At 45.6% G+C, this 16,784-nt stretch overlaps 1 protein-coding gene across 1 annotated transcript; it reads right to left on the reverse strand.

Annotated features, from left to right (window-relative positions):
- Positions 1–472: 472 nt before the first annotated feature.
- Positions 473–15,738, reverse strand: LOC146185637 (venom serine carboxypeptidase-like). The gene is made up of 5 exons (XM_084605565.1): positions 15,541–15,738; positions 9,109–9,164; positions 7,144–7,316; positions 2,689–3,022; positions 473–2,246 (listed from the first exon to the last, which is right to left on the reverse strand). Exons 1-5 carry the CDS (start codon positions 15,609–15,611, stop codon positions 1,444–1,446), a joined length of 1,437 nt encoding a protein of 478 aa, XP_084461691.1. The 5' UTR covers positions 15,612–15,738; the 3' UTR covers positions 473–1,443.
- Positions 15,739–16,784: the final 1,046 nt, after the last annotated feature.

A 16,784-nucleotide genomic window follows, 5' to 3' on the forward strand; every position in this document is an offset into this window, starting at 1 on the left:
GTTTTCATAAAACGTCCGGTTCCTCTAAGTGGAGCTTTAGTCACCAGTTTGTTGTCATTTACATCGATTAATAAAGACTTCGCAGAACATGACACGTGTTGAAAACGAAAAAGTGGATAAACTCTCTATGTTGACCCACTACGATCTACAGGTGTCATTAGAGTTTCCCTGAAATAACATGTTTTCGAAGAAGAACTGTTCGAACTCCCTGAACATAGGCGTTCAAATTTTCAGAAAATATTTTGTTCGAAACCAACTTGCACAGCATTCATGAGCCGTTGAAACCAGTCTCCCGGTCACATGATAAAAACTGGTAATTTTTGTCGGCTGGAAGTACATTATAGAAATATTGCTTAATAAATACAAGATCCGTGCGTGCGAACGGACGTGTTACTTTTAAAAATGTAGCCAGTGTTGACCAGTATGTTGCGCGTTTGTTAATGTAGGTCGACCGAAGCCTCGTGTGAGCTATGAAGGTATGAGCACGTTGTAAAAACCACTAAAGGAAAGTTTCAGAATTTATTGCGTTATATGAGCGCGCATTTTGTAGATTAAAGCAGCTTGGTTTCGGTAGGGTGCCCACGTCTGGCGTGCTTGAAGCGGCACGCAAGTTCACTGCACGTAAAAAGTTGTCGGGTTTAAACGTAGTTAAACCGAGTAGGGCGTGGGAAAGCTTTTGCGCATAGATGGAGGTTGACGGAGGCGTTGACGTGCAATGCATAGCGCGAGAGTGTGTTGCAGCATAACACGTGGGGTGATTGTCTCCTGTGGCAGCTTAACAAGCCTTCACTGATTATTGGGACGCCATCTTTTAGTGGAATATTCTACAGTGCATACAGTTTCCCCGGTATAGAATTCTACACCTCTCGATTGTACTTGATGAGGGTATGCCGCATGTTATTTTGACTCTCCTATATAGGCCTTCACAGTTTGTGAAAGATGAGGATGGCTGCTCATCATCCTAATGACAGTGTTCAATCGGCGTGTTATAACTTCATTGACAGTGTTTCGTTTATTAGAGAAGTTTATCGAGCTCACAGCGAAGCCAGTGGGTCGGTGAGCATTCTTAATCACTTGGCAGGCGTGAGAATATTTTTATATAACCATGTATTCTTGTGTGCCACTAACGCATTCTACCTATTAATCTGCACTTTTGTGCTTTCATCTAAACAGACAATAAAGAAAAAAAAAGTGGCGGTAGCTGCGAGGTTTCATACTAGCCTCCCACGAGAAATACCTAGGCTCGAATTTGCTCCTCTCCGAAAGGTCTTTTTTTATTTTATTTTTCCGTGCTCAGCGCAGGCTTCTCACAAGATTCGCGTTTCGCACTTCTGCGAGACCCCCACCAAAAGAGGGCATTAATACTGCTAAACACTTTATACTAAAATAGCCTAAAACGAAAGCACTATGCTCGAGAAGGCTTCAGTGCAGGAGGTGAGCAGCCTAGGTGTCAAAAGGTGCCGTTTCATCGATGAAGGACGTGATGAGCTCGAACATCGGCTTGGGCTGGTCGAACGGAAGCACGTGACCACCATTGCGAACCACCACAAAGTTGAGATTCGCCACGGTCTTTTTGTAGCCGTAAAGTTCTTTTCCGTCAGAGCTTCGCCAGATGTTCCTGCTCTCGAGGTCCCAGCGGTCAGCGTGAGACCATGCAACCTGTGACAGGAATCGCTCCGTATGCGTGGTTGGCACGCAAATGTCCAGAGGGCCGCTATAGACGAGCACTTTGTAGCCGTTCTCCAGGACTACGGTAAACTGCGGCACTGCCGAGCGCATTAAGTCGGCGGCAAAGTACGTAGCCACTTTGGTACGCGACGTGCTGAAACCCTGTTGCCCTACATGCAGCGCACGGCGGATCTCTGGCCTCTGGACGAATTGCTTGTACGCGTACATGCCAGGGGGATCCTCGGTGATCAAGTAGTTGTAGTAATAGTCGAAGCCAGTGGCGTTTTTGAAGAGTGTGTCTTTGTCCAGGACGCCGAAGAAGAGCTTGTCCGCGATGACGCCTGCCTCGAGCGTTCTTCCAGCGCGGATGTAGTCGATTACCACGTGGCCGATGCGCATCATGTCATCAGCGACATTGCGGTCAATTAAGCCTATCCCGTAAATGAAGTCGCCGAAACCCATCATATTGATCGGATCAGTTATACCATTGCCGAAAGCGATGCCACGGAAGTTGACCTTCACTCGCATCGTGTCCGCATTCTCGTGCAACGCGGCACCCAAAGTCGGGACGTACTTGCCTGCACAGGGGGAAAGAGGGTTGAAAGAGCAAGGGTAAATATTTTTTTTAAAAAGTAGCATTTCAAGGCCACATATTTCAAAACTTGTGCGCAGAGGGGAGGTTGCAATACTTGCAGTGGTTATAAGGCATCTTTTTGCACAGATGAGCAGTGGTGTGCAGCACAAAACAGAAAATCGTAGTTCGGCTTAGTGGTTTCGCGCATGAGGTTCTACATCCCATAGTCACTCAGCTTTCGAGGAAAATCGCAAGCGGCAGCTCTAAATGTTTTCTGCCCTCTGTTTTTCTTTAAAGGGCACTTGATGTCGAAATGAAAATGAAGACTAAGGTGTTCACGATCGTTACCAGAACAGTAGAAGAACATACAAAGTGACAAATTATGCATGCCAAAACGTTGTGTGAACACTTAAGTGCAAAACATCTCACGCTTTAGCTGCACTCACCGGCGTAAGACTCGCCGCTGATGTAGAACTCGTTCTGGGCCAGCTCGCCAAAGAGGGTGAAAAACTGCTGCACGAACTCGAGCAGGTCTCGCCCAACGTCGGTCTGATTTCGAGCGTAGCCGGCATCGCTATCCGTAAAACTATAACCCGTGCCCACAGGCTGGTCCACGTACAGCATGGAATAACGCTTTGTCCAAGTGAGCTCGCGGAACTTGGCTTGAGTGCCATCTTCTGAGAGGTCGTATGGACCATGCTCCTTGAACAAGCCCAGTAGTGAGGACGTGCCGGGGCCGCCTTGCATCCACAGAATCACCGGTGCATTTTCGGGATCACTCTGCGCATATGGATAACAAAGTGTATGTACATATGGGCATGTAGTACATGTCAGAAACAACTACCGCTACTGAGCTGTCTGAATCCTCAGAACCCTGCCTCCAGTGGCTGTTTTCCCTCCTGAAAGGCGCAATACAGTTTTAACTACGGAACAAGCATCAAGCGCAATTTTGCGCCTATGCTTAAGAAATATTTGCACAACTTTTTGTGTACAGCTTTTCGTCTTAGAGGGAGCCACTTTTATTACCGTCGTTAGCTGTTTTCCTTAAAAAACCTGGAACATGCTTTCGTGGTCTTGACGTTATCTTGCAGCACAAGCATTGAAGCTAGTGAAGAATGTGACCAACGGAAAAATTTAATAAAGAGCAACCAGTGCTAATCACATCGACCTAGTGTATCGCGCATCACTCATCGGTATGACTGCTCCAGTCATACAAATGAGAGCGGTGAGGATGGCGATTTGAAAAAGAACGGTCAGGATATAAGGAAACTGAACTCTCTAAATAAGCCACAGCACAGCCTCCCAGACCCGTTGAGTTCTATTTGTGCCGTGGTGCTAACAAAGCCTCCCTTTTGCATTCACGCGTGCTAGAGAGGGTGCATGTCTGCGTATTTTTTGTAGTGTGTGCAATGCCACAGAATAAAGCATGAAGTATGGTGTCACTTAAAGCTCGTGTAAAGCGTCATCGAAGCACGTGCTTGCGAAGACAGAAAGGTCAGATTACACGGGAAAATTCACGGGTAAACACTATAAAACTAGAAGCGTGTACAGTGTAGTGCAGATGAAGACATGCACAAGTATTTGTTCAGGCCCTAGTTGTGTCGGTAGGGCCCACCTCTTGATATCGTTCCATATAAATTTCGAATATAAATGGAAGTTTTAAAAAACTTTCTCTTTTAACTGAACCAGAATAAGAGTAACATGGACGTTCAGCTTATATAGCTACTGGCCAAATGCTTTTTTGCACGAAGGGCAACAGATCCTTATAACTTTTATTATATACGACTGTTACTGCACAGCTTTATAACTATTGTTGCGCGCTTCCTGTGGCTGAGTGGCGACGTATGCGGAGAACGCAGTTAATTGTACAATTCAAATATACTACACGGAGCTTTGGGGGTCACAAGAACCGTCCTTACCCGTCGTAACGTCCACAACGATTGCCTAGTGATCTGAGCATCTTCATCACATGTAGGAGAGGAGGTATTCGATGCCCAAAGCCACCAGGTATTCACCAGTTTTCTGAATGTTAAAAACTCCCGCCTGATTCTTGAGGTTTTTGTTCTACAGTGCCTGGAATATAACCTTTCAGCTTACATTTGCTGTGCTGTATGCGTAACTGTCGAAGGGGCCTGACGCAGTGATAGAGCTCAGCATAGCATTTAAACGAGAAAACTTTGACTAAGCGCCACGCTCAAAAACCCTTAAACAATCGCTTTTTTCAACAGCTCATGCATCTGCATCGGCATTTTCTTCATTTAGGCAGCAAATTTTATATCACCACAATATGCGTGAGCCGTTCAATATAGAGTGCACTAAATATTAAGTAACTGATCATATTCACCTGTGCAGCATGAATATTTCTAAGAAAGGGAACCAGCGTGTTTGATATAAATAAACCAGAAACGTTGTTAAACGGTATAAATGCAATCTATTGCTGCACATATTTCATTTCACTTCTATTGGCATATATTTGATAAGTATAATGCTGACGTAATAACAACATTTAAATACTGCCTCAAGATCTTCGATGCCAATTAATATGTTTACATAACCGTTTATACATATGTGTTCTCTTAAAGCTCCAAAAGAGTCTCTTATCATACTGCAACGAGAGAAAAGGCACGCAATTTCAGAAATAGTGAGCTCACCCAACACCACCTAGACTAGGTGGTGTTGGCTCACCACACAACGGGGGCTCACTACACACTACACACCGGGGGTTGGCGTTCGTTGCACATGAGTTCGTAGTAGTGGGCTTTTTTTATTAAGACCAAAAGTATAAAATTTTACAAAACTGTCGCTTATTTCTAAAAAATTAGAGGGTCTCTTAGATGTCTCTTAAGAGGGGAATGGATAAAGCGTACCCTTCCTATCCTATAATTTGCATCCCATCGTTAGCCTCTTGTCGACATTCGTTGCAGTGCTACATATAATTATAATTGGTTTACAGGAACGGAAAGGCGCAGTATCTATCACACTTCCTCCGGCAAGTGTGAGTTTGGCCTGTACATCATCGCTCCTGCCGCGTGGCGTTCCTTGGCGCGCGTTCAAGTGTGGCGTTGCAGATGTCAGGAACGCATCCCGCCTCGGCCAATCAGAACGCTGCAAAAGCGGGACACGCTTTGCCATTAAAGGCTTTTGTCTTAAAATTGGAGCCTGCATGCGTACATTTCTGAAGCATACAGACCCTTATAGCGGCGCTTCAGATGCTATCCAGCACGTCATGTTCTTCTGGCCGGAAGACATTTAGAGATGGTGCATAACTAACCTTGGTTAAATCATTCCGACGTCGATCTACGTATAGTTAGCTTCTAAACGGCCGCTGAGTACTGCTTAGCGTGCATAGGTTTCGTCACAGCTCGTCTCTGCAATGTCCGCGTCATCAAACCAACTTGTGCTTAAAAAAACCAGCCAGCTGTGCATCCACGACGTGTTGCCACAAATCCACATGCGCCTTATCATTCGGGTTTTGACAGCGTCATCTGTCGTTCCTGGGCTCATGCAGCGACAAAGCCTGCGCAGCCACATGCGTCCGAACAGAAAGCACCTGCTGCACTGTCTACGGTCCGAGCATTTTCTACACACGCTATAGCCCCAACAAAAGCTGGAGAACCAATTGGGCTGGCGAAACATACCACGTGGCTAACGGGGCCAGTAAAGCAATCGAACTTCCTTTAAGATCACATTGGATCATCCCCTACAGTAAGCAATTACATCATTTTTCATGCTGTGTCTCTCTTGCGCCCGCCTCGCTTCTCTTTCCTTGCCCAGCCAGTGCACATGCACGCAATCACTGACTTTACAAGCCGCCGGCGCGTACCTGGCTGACAGTTAGTTACCCGCAACTTCAAAGCAGTCTTTTTAGGGCTGTCCTTGGTCACTGCGTTCTATAACGGGTGGTTGCATGGGGGCTGAGAAAAATCTGAGCGGTCCATCCTGTCTGGAAGAGCGAAGTTTTCGACCATGGAAGTCGGTGCACTTCCTCGTTCGCTATAGCCCAGTGGCGCAGCCCTAGTCATTCGTTATATCGCAATCGACACCGCCTTGTTTTGAAGGTAGTACCTCCCTTGTCCGTAATAAGCGAGCGTGCGTTGTGTCTGCAGCCACTATAAATGGGCTCGACTGTGCCTCGTATCAACTTATTCATCGCAGCTGAAGGCTGCGCGTTTTAGCCTTCTCAGCCAAAACCTCATGCAAAGAGCGTTTTCATGTGATAAATGCCAACACAGTATCAGCTAAAGCTAAGATCATGAGCATTGTCCCAGGCAGCACAGAAGATAAACCTGCAAAGACCATGCAATGGTATTAACGGTTTTGTTCCTTAATACAAGGGATTTACGGCGCGGTTCCTAAGGGACTATAGAAGTGCTTATCTTACGCTTGTAAGAACTGAAAACTTGGAACTCTCATGCGATTATATAGCCCCAGCAAGAAATAAAATCCTTCGTGTAGCCAGAACAAGATTTCAGCCTCACAGCGGCGCGACTATTCACCTAGTGACAGCCAAAGAATGTAGGAATCGTACTTTTATCCTCAGACTTGCGAGCCAAGGCTAGGCTGCTACTCTGGGTGACTGGACTCTGGGGAAAAGTCACGTGATACGCCGTTCACATTTCTTTTCATCGTGAAAGTACGTTTAATACCAAAAGTTTACGAGATGCGTGTCCTCATTAAAAAATTTACTGTAGCGCATCTTCATATCTCTCACCTAATACTAATGTATATTGGAGCATGTGCGCCCCATCGTACCGTTACGCATTTCAAGCTATTGGCTAGCACAACTACCGCCAATATATGTATTTTTTGTACAGACCAGCGTCCCAAAAATGCTACAGTCTGCCATGCTAAAGCTATTGTCACCTGAAACATGACTAAATTAGACGTGCAACTTAACTCACCAGAGAGGGGACGAACCAGAAAAACAGGTTACTATTTAGCGTGGGGTTAACTGTTATGTAGCCCGCGTATCCGGGGACTTCAACATCGGCCCCAATTGGGCCGACTTTGCTAAGAGACTTTGCATTTTCCAGGTCACCCGCTTCGATGAGTGGCGTCAAGAATAGGGCCTCCCCTGCAAAAATCGACAGCAAATTCACAGCGCCCGCCAAGAAACGTTTCCTCTCTTCTCCAACAAGCATTGTTGTGTACAGTCATGCAAACATGCAAGCCAGATACAATTCCTACGCGTTTCTTTCCGCTGAAGAGGTGTGGCTCCCGAGTTACACCTTCTATTCTGTTCATCCTTTCTTTAGCTAGCAAAAAAGTTTTGCCTTCAGACTGCGATCATTCGTATAATATCACTGAAACATTTCAAAGACATACGAGTGCATACTGCTTTCGAGTAAATTTCTGGATTTCCCCAGTCCAAATTTAAAGATGAGCCATGTCTCTTGGCACCATGTCGCAAACATCATAAACGTAACTGCTCGAAGCACGCAAGATTTGGATGCACACATTTGTCTAACTTGTTTGTATCTATTACCCCGGTGATCACTTGCCGGAGTGAGGCGCACATTTGGTGACATTGTTTTCTACGTTTCGTCTTTGAGCCTTTGCGCACATGAGATGATAGCTACAATGGCATCTAGAATTTCGGGCGCAGAAACGATGATTTTGAACGCTGTGTGAAATGCAGTAACGTTGTAACATGTGGCTCCATTCACTGGATAACTACTGTACACACAACAAAACAAAAGGGACAAGCTGGTATAAATGTCTCGTCTCAACTCAAAACAAGGCGCCTTCGTAAATGACACTTAGTAATAAAACAAAACAGTTTCACCGTGGGCACAGCCTTTCATAAACAGACTTTCAGACTTGAGCAATTAGGTACCTTCCCTTTGGTTGTAGTTATTTGATTGATTTTTCTATTTGCTTCAAACAAACAAACAGGGCGAACGGCCTCTTGGCTATTGTCCGGTAAACTTTTATTTTTATTGCGCGGGTATTTCTGTTGTGCGTTGTTGCCTAGGTATTATGCCAGTGAACGTCCTCTGTTCGATATCTCGTATAGAAGTCATATGAGTGCTTTCGTGTTCGAAGTTTCCGCACAGATATGTCCCGTTGCACACAGGAAAACAAAAATCTTACATATTCTTTGTATTTTTGCGGTGTAGTAATGCGTACCATAATAGCGCCATAGGATTTCATTGGAAGAGAGAAACACATGAACAACGCATTAAACCGACTAGATATCTTTTTCTCCTGAAATTTGCCTTCCTAGCAATTCATAGTGATTGCTCTCATATGGTGGTTGTATTATCCGACTGAAAAATTCATCCTAGGAAGGCAGACAACCTCCACTTAATCACGATAGATGGCGCATAGAACTCAACGATCATTAGCGTTCATTGCAGCGTGGCGGTGACGACGTTCGAAGCGTGGCGGTACTTTCAAATTATCAAAGGACTCAGCACGTTGATAAGCGTTCGTGGGAGGAACGCAGATGACCGTAACCTCATTACCTCAATAAAATAAGTAGTCTACATATATGCGGTAATAGTTTTATCATTACTGCAGATACCTCAAATTAAACTTGTGCGGCTTGGATTGTGCATGAACAACACGCTTGGAGACGGTCGGCAAGCAATGTCCTTACGGTTAAACCACGAGCCTTCAGGGTAGCGAATAGTTTCGCTCAGTAATGTACAAAAATACTTCCTTGCAATAGCGAGCACGTGTTATATCGCGAAGCCACGAGGGTAGCTTACGTTCTGCCGAAGTGATTGACGTAAGGCACACATAGGCCGCAAGTGTTTCCACACGGATTTCACCGACCCTTAGAATATTTTATTCAATAGCAGCTATTCTTGCCGTGGTTGAGTGTTGTTAATCGACATTGAAATCAGTTGCTCCTGGCTCACCTACGTCGCTGCTGCTGGTGTCATCGTTTGTCACAGGCTCCTGGCGTCCTGGAAACCTGCGTTATAAATAATGTATCATGTCTCATGAGGACGGACAGAAGTGCTCATTGACAATGCAGCTGGATAACAGTCACTTCGCTGTGCATCTCGTTATGCGCTCTCTATTGTTGTGATCAACAATAACAACAATACTGTATCCATTTATTAGCAATTTTTTATTTTGTACTGTTAGCCTGATTTACGCTTTTAGCTTTCTTTGTAACGCTTCTCCTCCCTCCCCTCACATAACTCCGTACAAGGTATTTTACTTCGTGCCAATAAAACAAATATGGATGCTTGTACACTCCTACTGCAAATTGCATTAATCATAAGTGTTTGCAAAAACATTTAGAAAAGCAAATAAAACTGAAAGCAAGGGAATGACCAAGAATAACTTCTTTGTAATCTGAGACAATCCTATACAGCTTGCCTGTTGGTAAGCATTAATTAAATTCTTTATAATGAAACTAATGCTAACAAAATTCGATGTGCGTACTATCGGAGTTTACAAGGTCAAGCGATTATTGCCTAAACTCTAATATGTCACCAACAATTGCTTACTTAGCAGGTAAGGACAAGGAATTAATGTTCTTGCGATACACATATGTACAAAACTGCCAGCTGAAATCCAGGAATGTATTAAGGAATACATTTCTCTATATTACCGCGTGTCACTTGCTAACGCGCGACAAGAGCAGGTTGTTGGTTCGGCTCCCACTGGCGGCGAGCATTTGTTTTTCTACTCTTTTCCAACCATTCATCATTTAGCCCAGAATTAACAAAATGGCTAATAATTTCTCACTTGTCAACACAACAAATTTAGAAAACTCCACCTAATTTCTTCGAGTGCAACGTAAAACAAGAAAAGAACGCGCAAAAGACCGGATACAAACTGTAACGAAGCCGGCGATGGCGTCGCATTTGCATAACATTTCACTTGACCTGAAACAGATAAGGAACCAGTACACCTCGTCTATCAAAAAAGCAACAAGCGAATTTTAACCTAAAGGCGATCTTGCGGGAATAGGACTGTGTTTATTGCTGCTATAGTGAAATGTTATTCTACGTTCTTCGACGTTTTGCGTGAAATTAAGTGGGTCATTGCAATTAGCTCATATCCACACATATTGTTTACATAAATACGAGGGGGTACCCAAAAAATACCGACCTTATTTCCTTTTGAACCTGTTTATTCACATTTGAAGCCCAAACCTTCAATCTCCTTTAAAGTACTCTCCACTTTCACTAATACAATTGTTTAAACTTTCATTTCACTTTTCAAAAAATTGTTTAAATTCATCTTTTGTGATGCTTGACAGCGCCTGAGTCGTTTTTTTTCTTTGCCTCTGCAACATCAGCAAAACGTTTTCTTTCTTATATTTTTTTCATTCTGGGAGACGAAAAAAGTCACACCGGGCAAGATCCGGTGAGTATGGGGGGGGGGGGTGAAGAACAGGGGTCATACAATTTTTGGTCCACTATCAATGATTCCACGAATTTTTTCAACATTTTCATGTGTTGGGGCCATGGAAGGACGACGAGAACGAAGTTGGTCATCTATTGACCTTTCAGCCATTTTGAAACGGGAGAACCACTCAAACATCTGCGTTTTCCCCGTAGCATCATCCTTGTACGCCATTGTTAACATTTCAAGAGTTCCTGTTCCATTTTTTCCGAGCAGAAAGCACATTTCACCGCCACATGCTGTTCACAAAAATCAGCCATTGCAAAAACGACGCTCACAGAAAACAGTTGTCCCTATAAACTCTGCCGAAGCTAGTACATCTGACATTTAGCGACATCACTCGGCTAACTGACTCTGGGATGTTCACACTATGCGCTCCTAGCGGCAAAACACGGTACTACGAAAGTGCTGCCACCAAAAAATTAGTTCGGTTTCTTTTGAGTACCCCCTCGTAGGTTTGTCGTCCTCTGTGAGGGACAAGTTAGATACGTGTAAGGTGTTTCAATTAGCGTCCCGGTTTAGGGTAGCCAATCGGGACACCTTTACTGGTTAACATCACTGTCTTCCTTCGTACTCTTCCTCTCTTCATGGAGGGTAGGTGGTGAGGGGTGGCAGTTCCTGGCCCCGCCGGGGTGGTGCAGTGGTAAGATGCCCGACTGCTGTGCCGGAGTACCCGGCTTCGAGCCCGACCTCGGCTGCTGCGTTTCGATGGAGGCGAAACGAAGAGGCGTCCGTGTGCTGTGCGATGTCAGCGCACGTTAAAGATCCCCAGGTGGTCGAAATTACTCCGTAGCCCTCCACTACGGCTCCTATTTCTCTCTTTCCACTTTCACTGCCACCTTCCTCCTTTCCCTTACGGCGCGGTTGAGGTGTCCATAGAAAACAAGAGAGACACCTACCGCGCCCTTCCCTTCCTATAAATCAATCAGTGGCCCTACGGGGCTGGGACGGTAGGTCAACGCCGCTTGGGGTGGGGGCTAGCCAGCCACCGAAGTTTTTATGATGTAGGCCGTCGCTGCACCCGCCACTGCTTCGGTGGCGGGCGACGGCTGTTGTTGCGGCGCGCGTCTTTCTCTCCCTCTTCCTTTTCTTTCTTCTCTGTTTTCTGTTCTGTCTGCCCCGCCGGGGTGGTGCAGTGGTAAGAGGCCCGACTACTGTGCCGAAGTACTCGGGTTCGAACCCGACCTCGGCGGCTGCGTTTCGATGGAGGTGAAACGAAGAGGCGTCCGTGTGCTGTGCGATGCCAGCGCATGTTAAAGATCTCCAGTTGGTCAAAATACTCCGAAGCCCTTCACTACGGCTTAGGCAGGCCTAAGAAGCGCCTGGGATTTTTATGAGCACATATCTTGTGTTAACAACAGGTTGATTACTTGTTTTCTATTCACTATAAATGTATAATATAGAAGTTAGTGCATATATCTGCCTATGTCTAAAAAACATTCCCACGATTACGCACTCGGGTTTCGAATTTTGGGGACCACATCTATGTTTTGACAATGGAAGACTGCAGTAGCCAGCGGAGCCCTGGACTGAGGGCAACCGACCATTAATTGTGCAAAAGTGGACGAAGTCGACGGAGAAGACTCTTGTGGATTCAACAAGCAGACATCTCTGAAGACGTCCCAAAAACCGCCACGTAATTTAGGGCTACATAAAGTTTTTCCTCCTCCTCCTCCCACAATTACGCTACTTCCTAATACGAAATTTCAGCGCAGCTTATCAGCTGTTTCACCTTTTCGATAGATTGAGGCAAAGATTTCGAGCAAGACACGTATGTACAATTACAGGCAACTTTTTTTTTTAATTTTTCACACGTCTTTTATCAAGAAACACTCCACTAACAGTTGGCTGTCATGAAAGAGGCTTTGTGGTCGGTGAAACGAAAAGAGCAATTTAGTTATCAGAAGGTTGCGGGAAGCAGCGCGTGGGCCCATAGGAACGTTGCGCGACGAACAGATAGCAGCGACTAACTGATGCCGCTGACGCCGCTAGCGAGTGAAGCGAGTGAGAACGGGATGCGCGCACCGTGATCCACTGACAGCGAGCCGGCGTTTCGGCAACCGGAGAGCACCCTCGCCGCCACGCAGGAAGAGTGGAGACCCCTCCTCCTCTTTCTGCATGGCGGCGACGGTGTTCTACGCAGTCACGTTGTCTTGACTCGCTAGTGGCGGCAGTGGCATCAGTCAGTGGCAGCTACCGCTGCTTCCGGCGACCCCCCCCCCCCCTTCGTTTCCTCGTGTTCTCCGGTTGCTGCGCGCTCCTGCCCCCATCGTTCGCCGCTGAGTGCATCACCCTACCCTCTTCCTGCGAGGCTCCGGTTGCCGAAGCGCCGGCTCGAACTGAGGAGATGAAAGAGGGACGGAGCTGGTTACGAGGCCGACGCGGTCGAAGCCGACGACGACGACGATGCGAAACTCAGGAACGGGTGCCAGAGAGCTGCGCTCTAAAACGCTAATTTGCAGAACAAGGCCCGGAATGCTGGGCAGTTTTGCTTTCGAATTCTGTTTCTTTCAAATCCATTTCTGTTTTCAGTCCAACTCCAGTTTTCAGTATGGAGGCCCCTCTTCCGCGGTCACTACTGCGCCATATTTCCTAAATTCGGACTGGTTGCCTCATTTTTTGCCAGATTGATTAATGTCTCCGTAATAAACACAACGTTGGCTCAGTGGTTAAGACGCTCGGCTACTGATCCGCAGTCCCCGTGTTTGAACTGACCGCAGCGACCGAGTTTAAATGAAGCGATGGCCTTGTGGTGAGCACCCGACTCGCATTCAGGAGGCACCAAGTTCGATCCTCGGGGCAGCCGGATACCCACCGGTTCCCAATGGTCACAAATTTCCCCCGGCCTGATGATCGGCTCTTATAGGGGTTAAATGCTTGGAAAAAGGGCCCATGCACTAAAAATTATGGTTCAAAAGAGGGCCACATATTGGGATTATGCCGCGCGCGGCACACTTATTGTTGACGGATAGCGGAACGGATCACTGTCCCATCGGCGCACCTTTTGGGACCTATGACCCCTTTCCCAAGCATTTCACCTCAAAGTTCCGGGACACAGGGTTGATTAATACCCTTTAAAACTCATCTGTGTGTGATTATGTGCGTATGAAAGTTAACTTTTCTTAAGGACACAGAGTTGATCAATACCCTTTAAAACTCATCTGTGTGTGCTTATGTGCGTGTGAAAGTGTGCGACACCGATTCTCTTTTTTTCTCATTTATTTCCCCTTCCCCTCCCACAATCTGTCACCCTCATCCCTCAACCCTCATCAGAAGTAGCATGCTAGGCTTACCACCAGGCAGACATCTCCTGTTGCCATTAAAATATATCTCTGTCTCTGTCTGTCTCAAAGTTCCGAGCACCAGGCCGGGGGAAAGCTTATACCTATTGAAAACCGGACACAGTGATTGGACAACACACACACTGGGCAGCGCGTTTGCGTTGCCCAGTCCTTGTATCTAGCTATCGCTTTCCAAAACTTTGCACAGCAATGAGCGCTCTTCTTTATCACGGAGAAGTTGCCGAAAAGATCTGCGGCAAGTTGCGATCTATTCCGGACAAAAACTAATGGTTTGTAGAACTCAAGCGATTTTCAAGGATACTTGCCAGTGAACATTCCAGGATGCCAAAGAGCGCAGAGCTGATTCACGTTTTGAAGTATGAATGCACGCGTCTGTAAGATTCGTTGATGTCGAGCGTTTCTTTTAAGCTCAAAACTTTCCCGTTTGAAGAGAAACATGATTTAAGCCCGTTAATCTGGAGTTGGCGTTTGTGTACTACTACTTTTATACCTCTAACAGAGATTTCTGGATGGGCGGTGTTTATCTATGATGTACCCTCAACGGATGTATGGAGGCCTGTTTTGTCGACCTGTTCCTTGTCAAGTAGCACTCTGCGGCTGCGTTTTCTGGCACCATATATTTCTGGTACCAATGCCTTCCTAACACCTAACAACCGGTACCATAAGAAAGTGGTATGGCTCCACCCATTTGAAGACGCCAACTACAAAGCACTGTTTACATTGATGACAACATACTTAAAAAGTCGGAGCATCGTTTATAACGCAATAAACAGGATCAATTTCCGTACTAGTGAAAGCATTGAGCCAATATAGGCATTTATTTAAATTGAAAATATTTATTTTAACTTCTAAATTCATGACCACCTCTCAAGGCATTTAAGGGTTCATTTTTACTTGGCGCTAAACATAGGTCATCTTGCCCTCTATTAGGTATATTAAAGGTATTCAGCAGTTGCATTTGCAGTTTATTCTAGATTCAAGGTGGTTAAAACGTGTTTCGATTGGGTTGGTAACCCTACTTCCAAAGATTTCGCACGCAAGATCCGACCACCCACTTCGATTTGCTTCAACTTATAAATTCTATTGTAAAAGTTGCGACACCGATTAAAAAAATGTTTTTAATGTTCGCGCCTTTGATAACGGACCCTAACCATCCTCTAAGGTGGCAGATGTTGCGCTAAGCTTTTCAGATCTCATATTCAGAGCTCATTATACAATGCTGATGGCGCCTATTTTCCTTCATTCGGGGCCTAAAATGCAGCTTTAACTGCCAATTTTTGGCGCCTAAAATGTGCGTATTTAGTGCCTAAAAATCCGGCCTCTAGACATAAGCAAGCAATACACTTGCGCCATGCTAGCCATAGACATATCGCCGGTATGAAATGTCTGCTTTTTATTCAAAAGTAAATCAGTCATGATATTTCAAAGGTTTTGAAAATGAACTAGAGAAGAGAACTGTTAGTCGTTCATATAGGCTCGAGAAACAAGCAATAGGCCCGCCATATGCACGCAGCCAACCTTTTGCTGACTGTTCGCTTATTCTTGACCTTTTCTTTTAAAAAGTGCATTCGCGTGGAAAGCGGTGAGCTAAGTGTCATTCTTTCTGCAGAAAAGATATTGGCTCACCCACTGACGCTCCGCACCCCAATTCCAATGAGGGGACCTGCGTAAATTAGCAGAACGGCAACCAGCTGCATGTCGCTGGATATACCGAGGAACACCGTAGCGGAGTGTCTGCCTGTGAAATAGCGCCGTGCTCCCTTTGCCAAGCAGTGGCCTCACTGATGCTTTTACGCTGGACAAGAGGCAAATCACTGTCGGAGCAAACCGTCAACATCCGCAGCCCCAACTTGCTATCCTTTGTGAGGTTGCCGTTGGCTTTATAATTGAAATTTGGTTTTGCTTCTTTCGAGCGAGACAGGGGAATATGACCTTCCCGCTGTCATGCGTCGCTGCAGCTAGTGCGTGTGTGCGATGCCCACATTTTAAAGCGTGAGGCCTTATCCGAGGTAGGAGTGGGCAGATGTGCCGTGCAAAACACTGTGCGGATAATTGCGCGCTCACAGAACTTCGCAATATTCTTTTAACTTTGTCCTGCTCATTTTAAATCCCACTTGGCTTTTGTTTTTCTTTTGTCCTTTTTATTTATTTAATGGGACTTGCCGGCCGTCGGCTGAAGGCCAGCGACTCCTTGATGATGCGTGCGCGATAAAGTGATAGGCCACCGGCCTGGACCCCCATTCGCAACATTTGTGCCTACGAGCATATGTATACGTTATTTTCCATCGTTTCCTGTAAATATTCAGTGAATGGTAAACAGCGAAGGAAGAGAAAGTGTGATTTTTTGCAACTTTGAAATTGAGCAACTGTACCTGTTCTATCCCGGACAAAAGGCTACTTCTGTGGATTTCCAAAATACGAACAAATAAACTACTTTTGGATAAAGATAAATAAAGCATGCTACTTAACCTGCGGGAGACAAAAGTATCATGGGTTTGAAGGGCGCCGCTGTGACAGCGTACTGAGACGGCGACATAGGGAACAGCGCACGTGTCAACCCCATAGCGTCATTTCAGTAGGGAACATGCATGAGCTCCCCAAACAATGTGCCCTTCTGAAATATTATCCTACACATATATCACACACAAAAAAAAAACATTATGTACCTTCTTTGCCAAAAGCAGCCAGGCAACAGGGTTAGTTTCTTAATTGTGCATGGACCACATACGGCAGTGGATAAACTGTCAATTTGTGTAGAGTAACAAAAACCCTTGCCCTCGCCATTTCCGACGTCTTGGCTTTTAAGGTACCGCATATAGAGGGTTCCACAATACGTTAGAGAAGCAAACCTTGTTGCTTGATTACTTTTG

This window comes from Amblyomma maculatum, chromosome 6 (assembly GCF_055883805.1).
Source record: "Amblyomma maculatum isolate TAMU_Amacu chromosome 6, ASM5588380v1, whole genome shotgun sequence".
NCBI classification, from domain to species: Eukaryota; Metazoa; Arthropoda; class Arachnida; order Ixodida; family Ixodidae; genus Amblyomma; species Amblyomma maculatum.

Excerpts from the sequence above, each read along its gene's own strand:
- LOC146185637 (XM_084605565.1), bottom strand. The coding sequence starts at position 15,611 with ATGCAGCTGGTTGCCGTTCTGCTAATTTACGCAGGTCCCCTCATTGGA. Across the intron at positions 7,317-9,108 it reads CACCAGCAGCAGCGACGTAG|GGGAGGCCCTATTCTTGACG; the intron begins GTGAGCCAGGAG and ends CGATTTTTGCAG. Across the intron at positions 2,247-2,688 it reads CAGCGGCGAGTCTTACGCCG|GCAAGTACGTCCCGACTTTG; the intron begins GTGAGTGCAGCT and ends CCCCCTGTGCAG.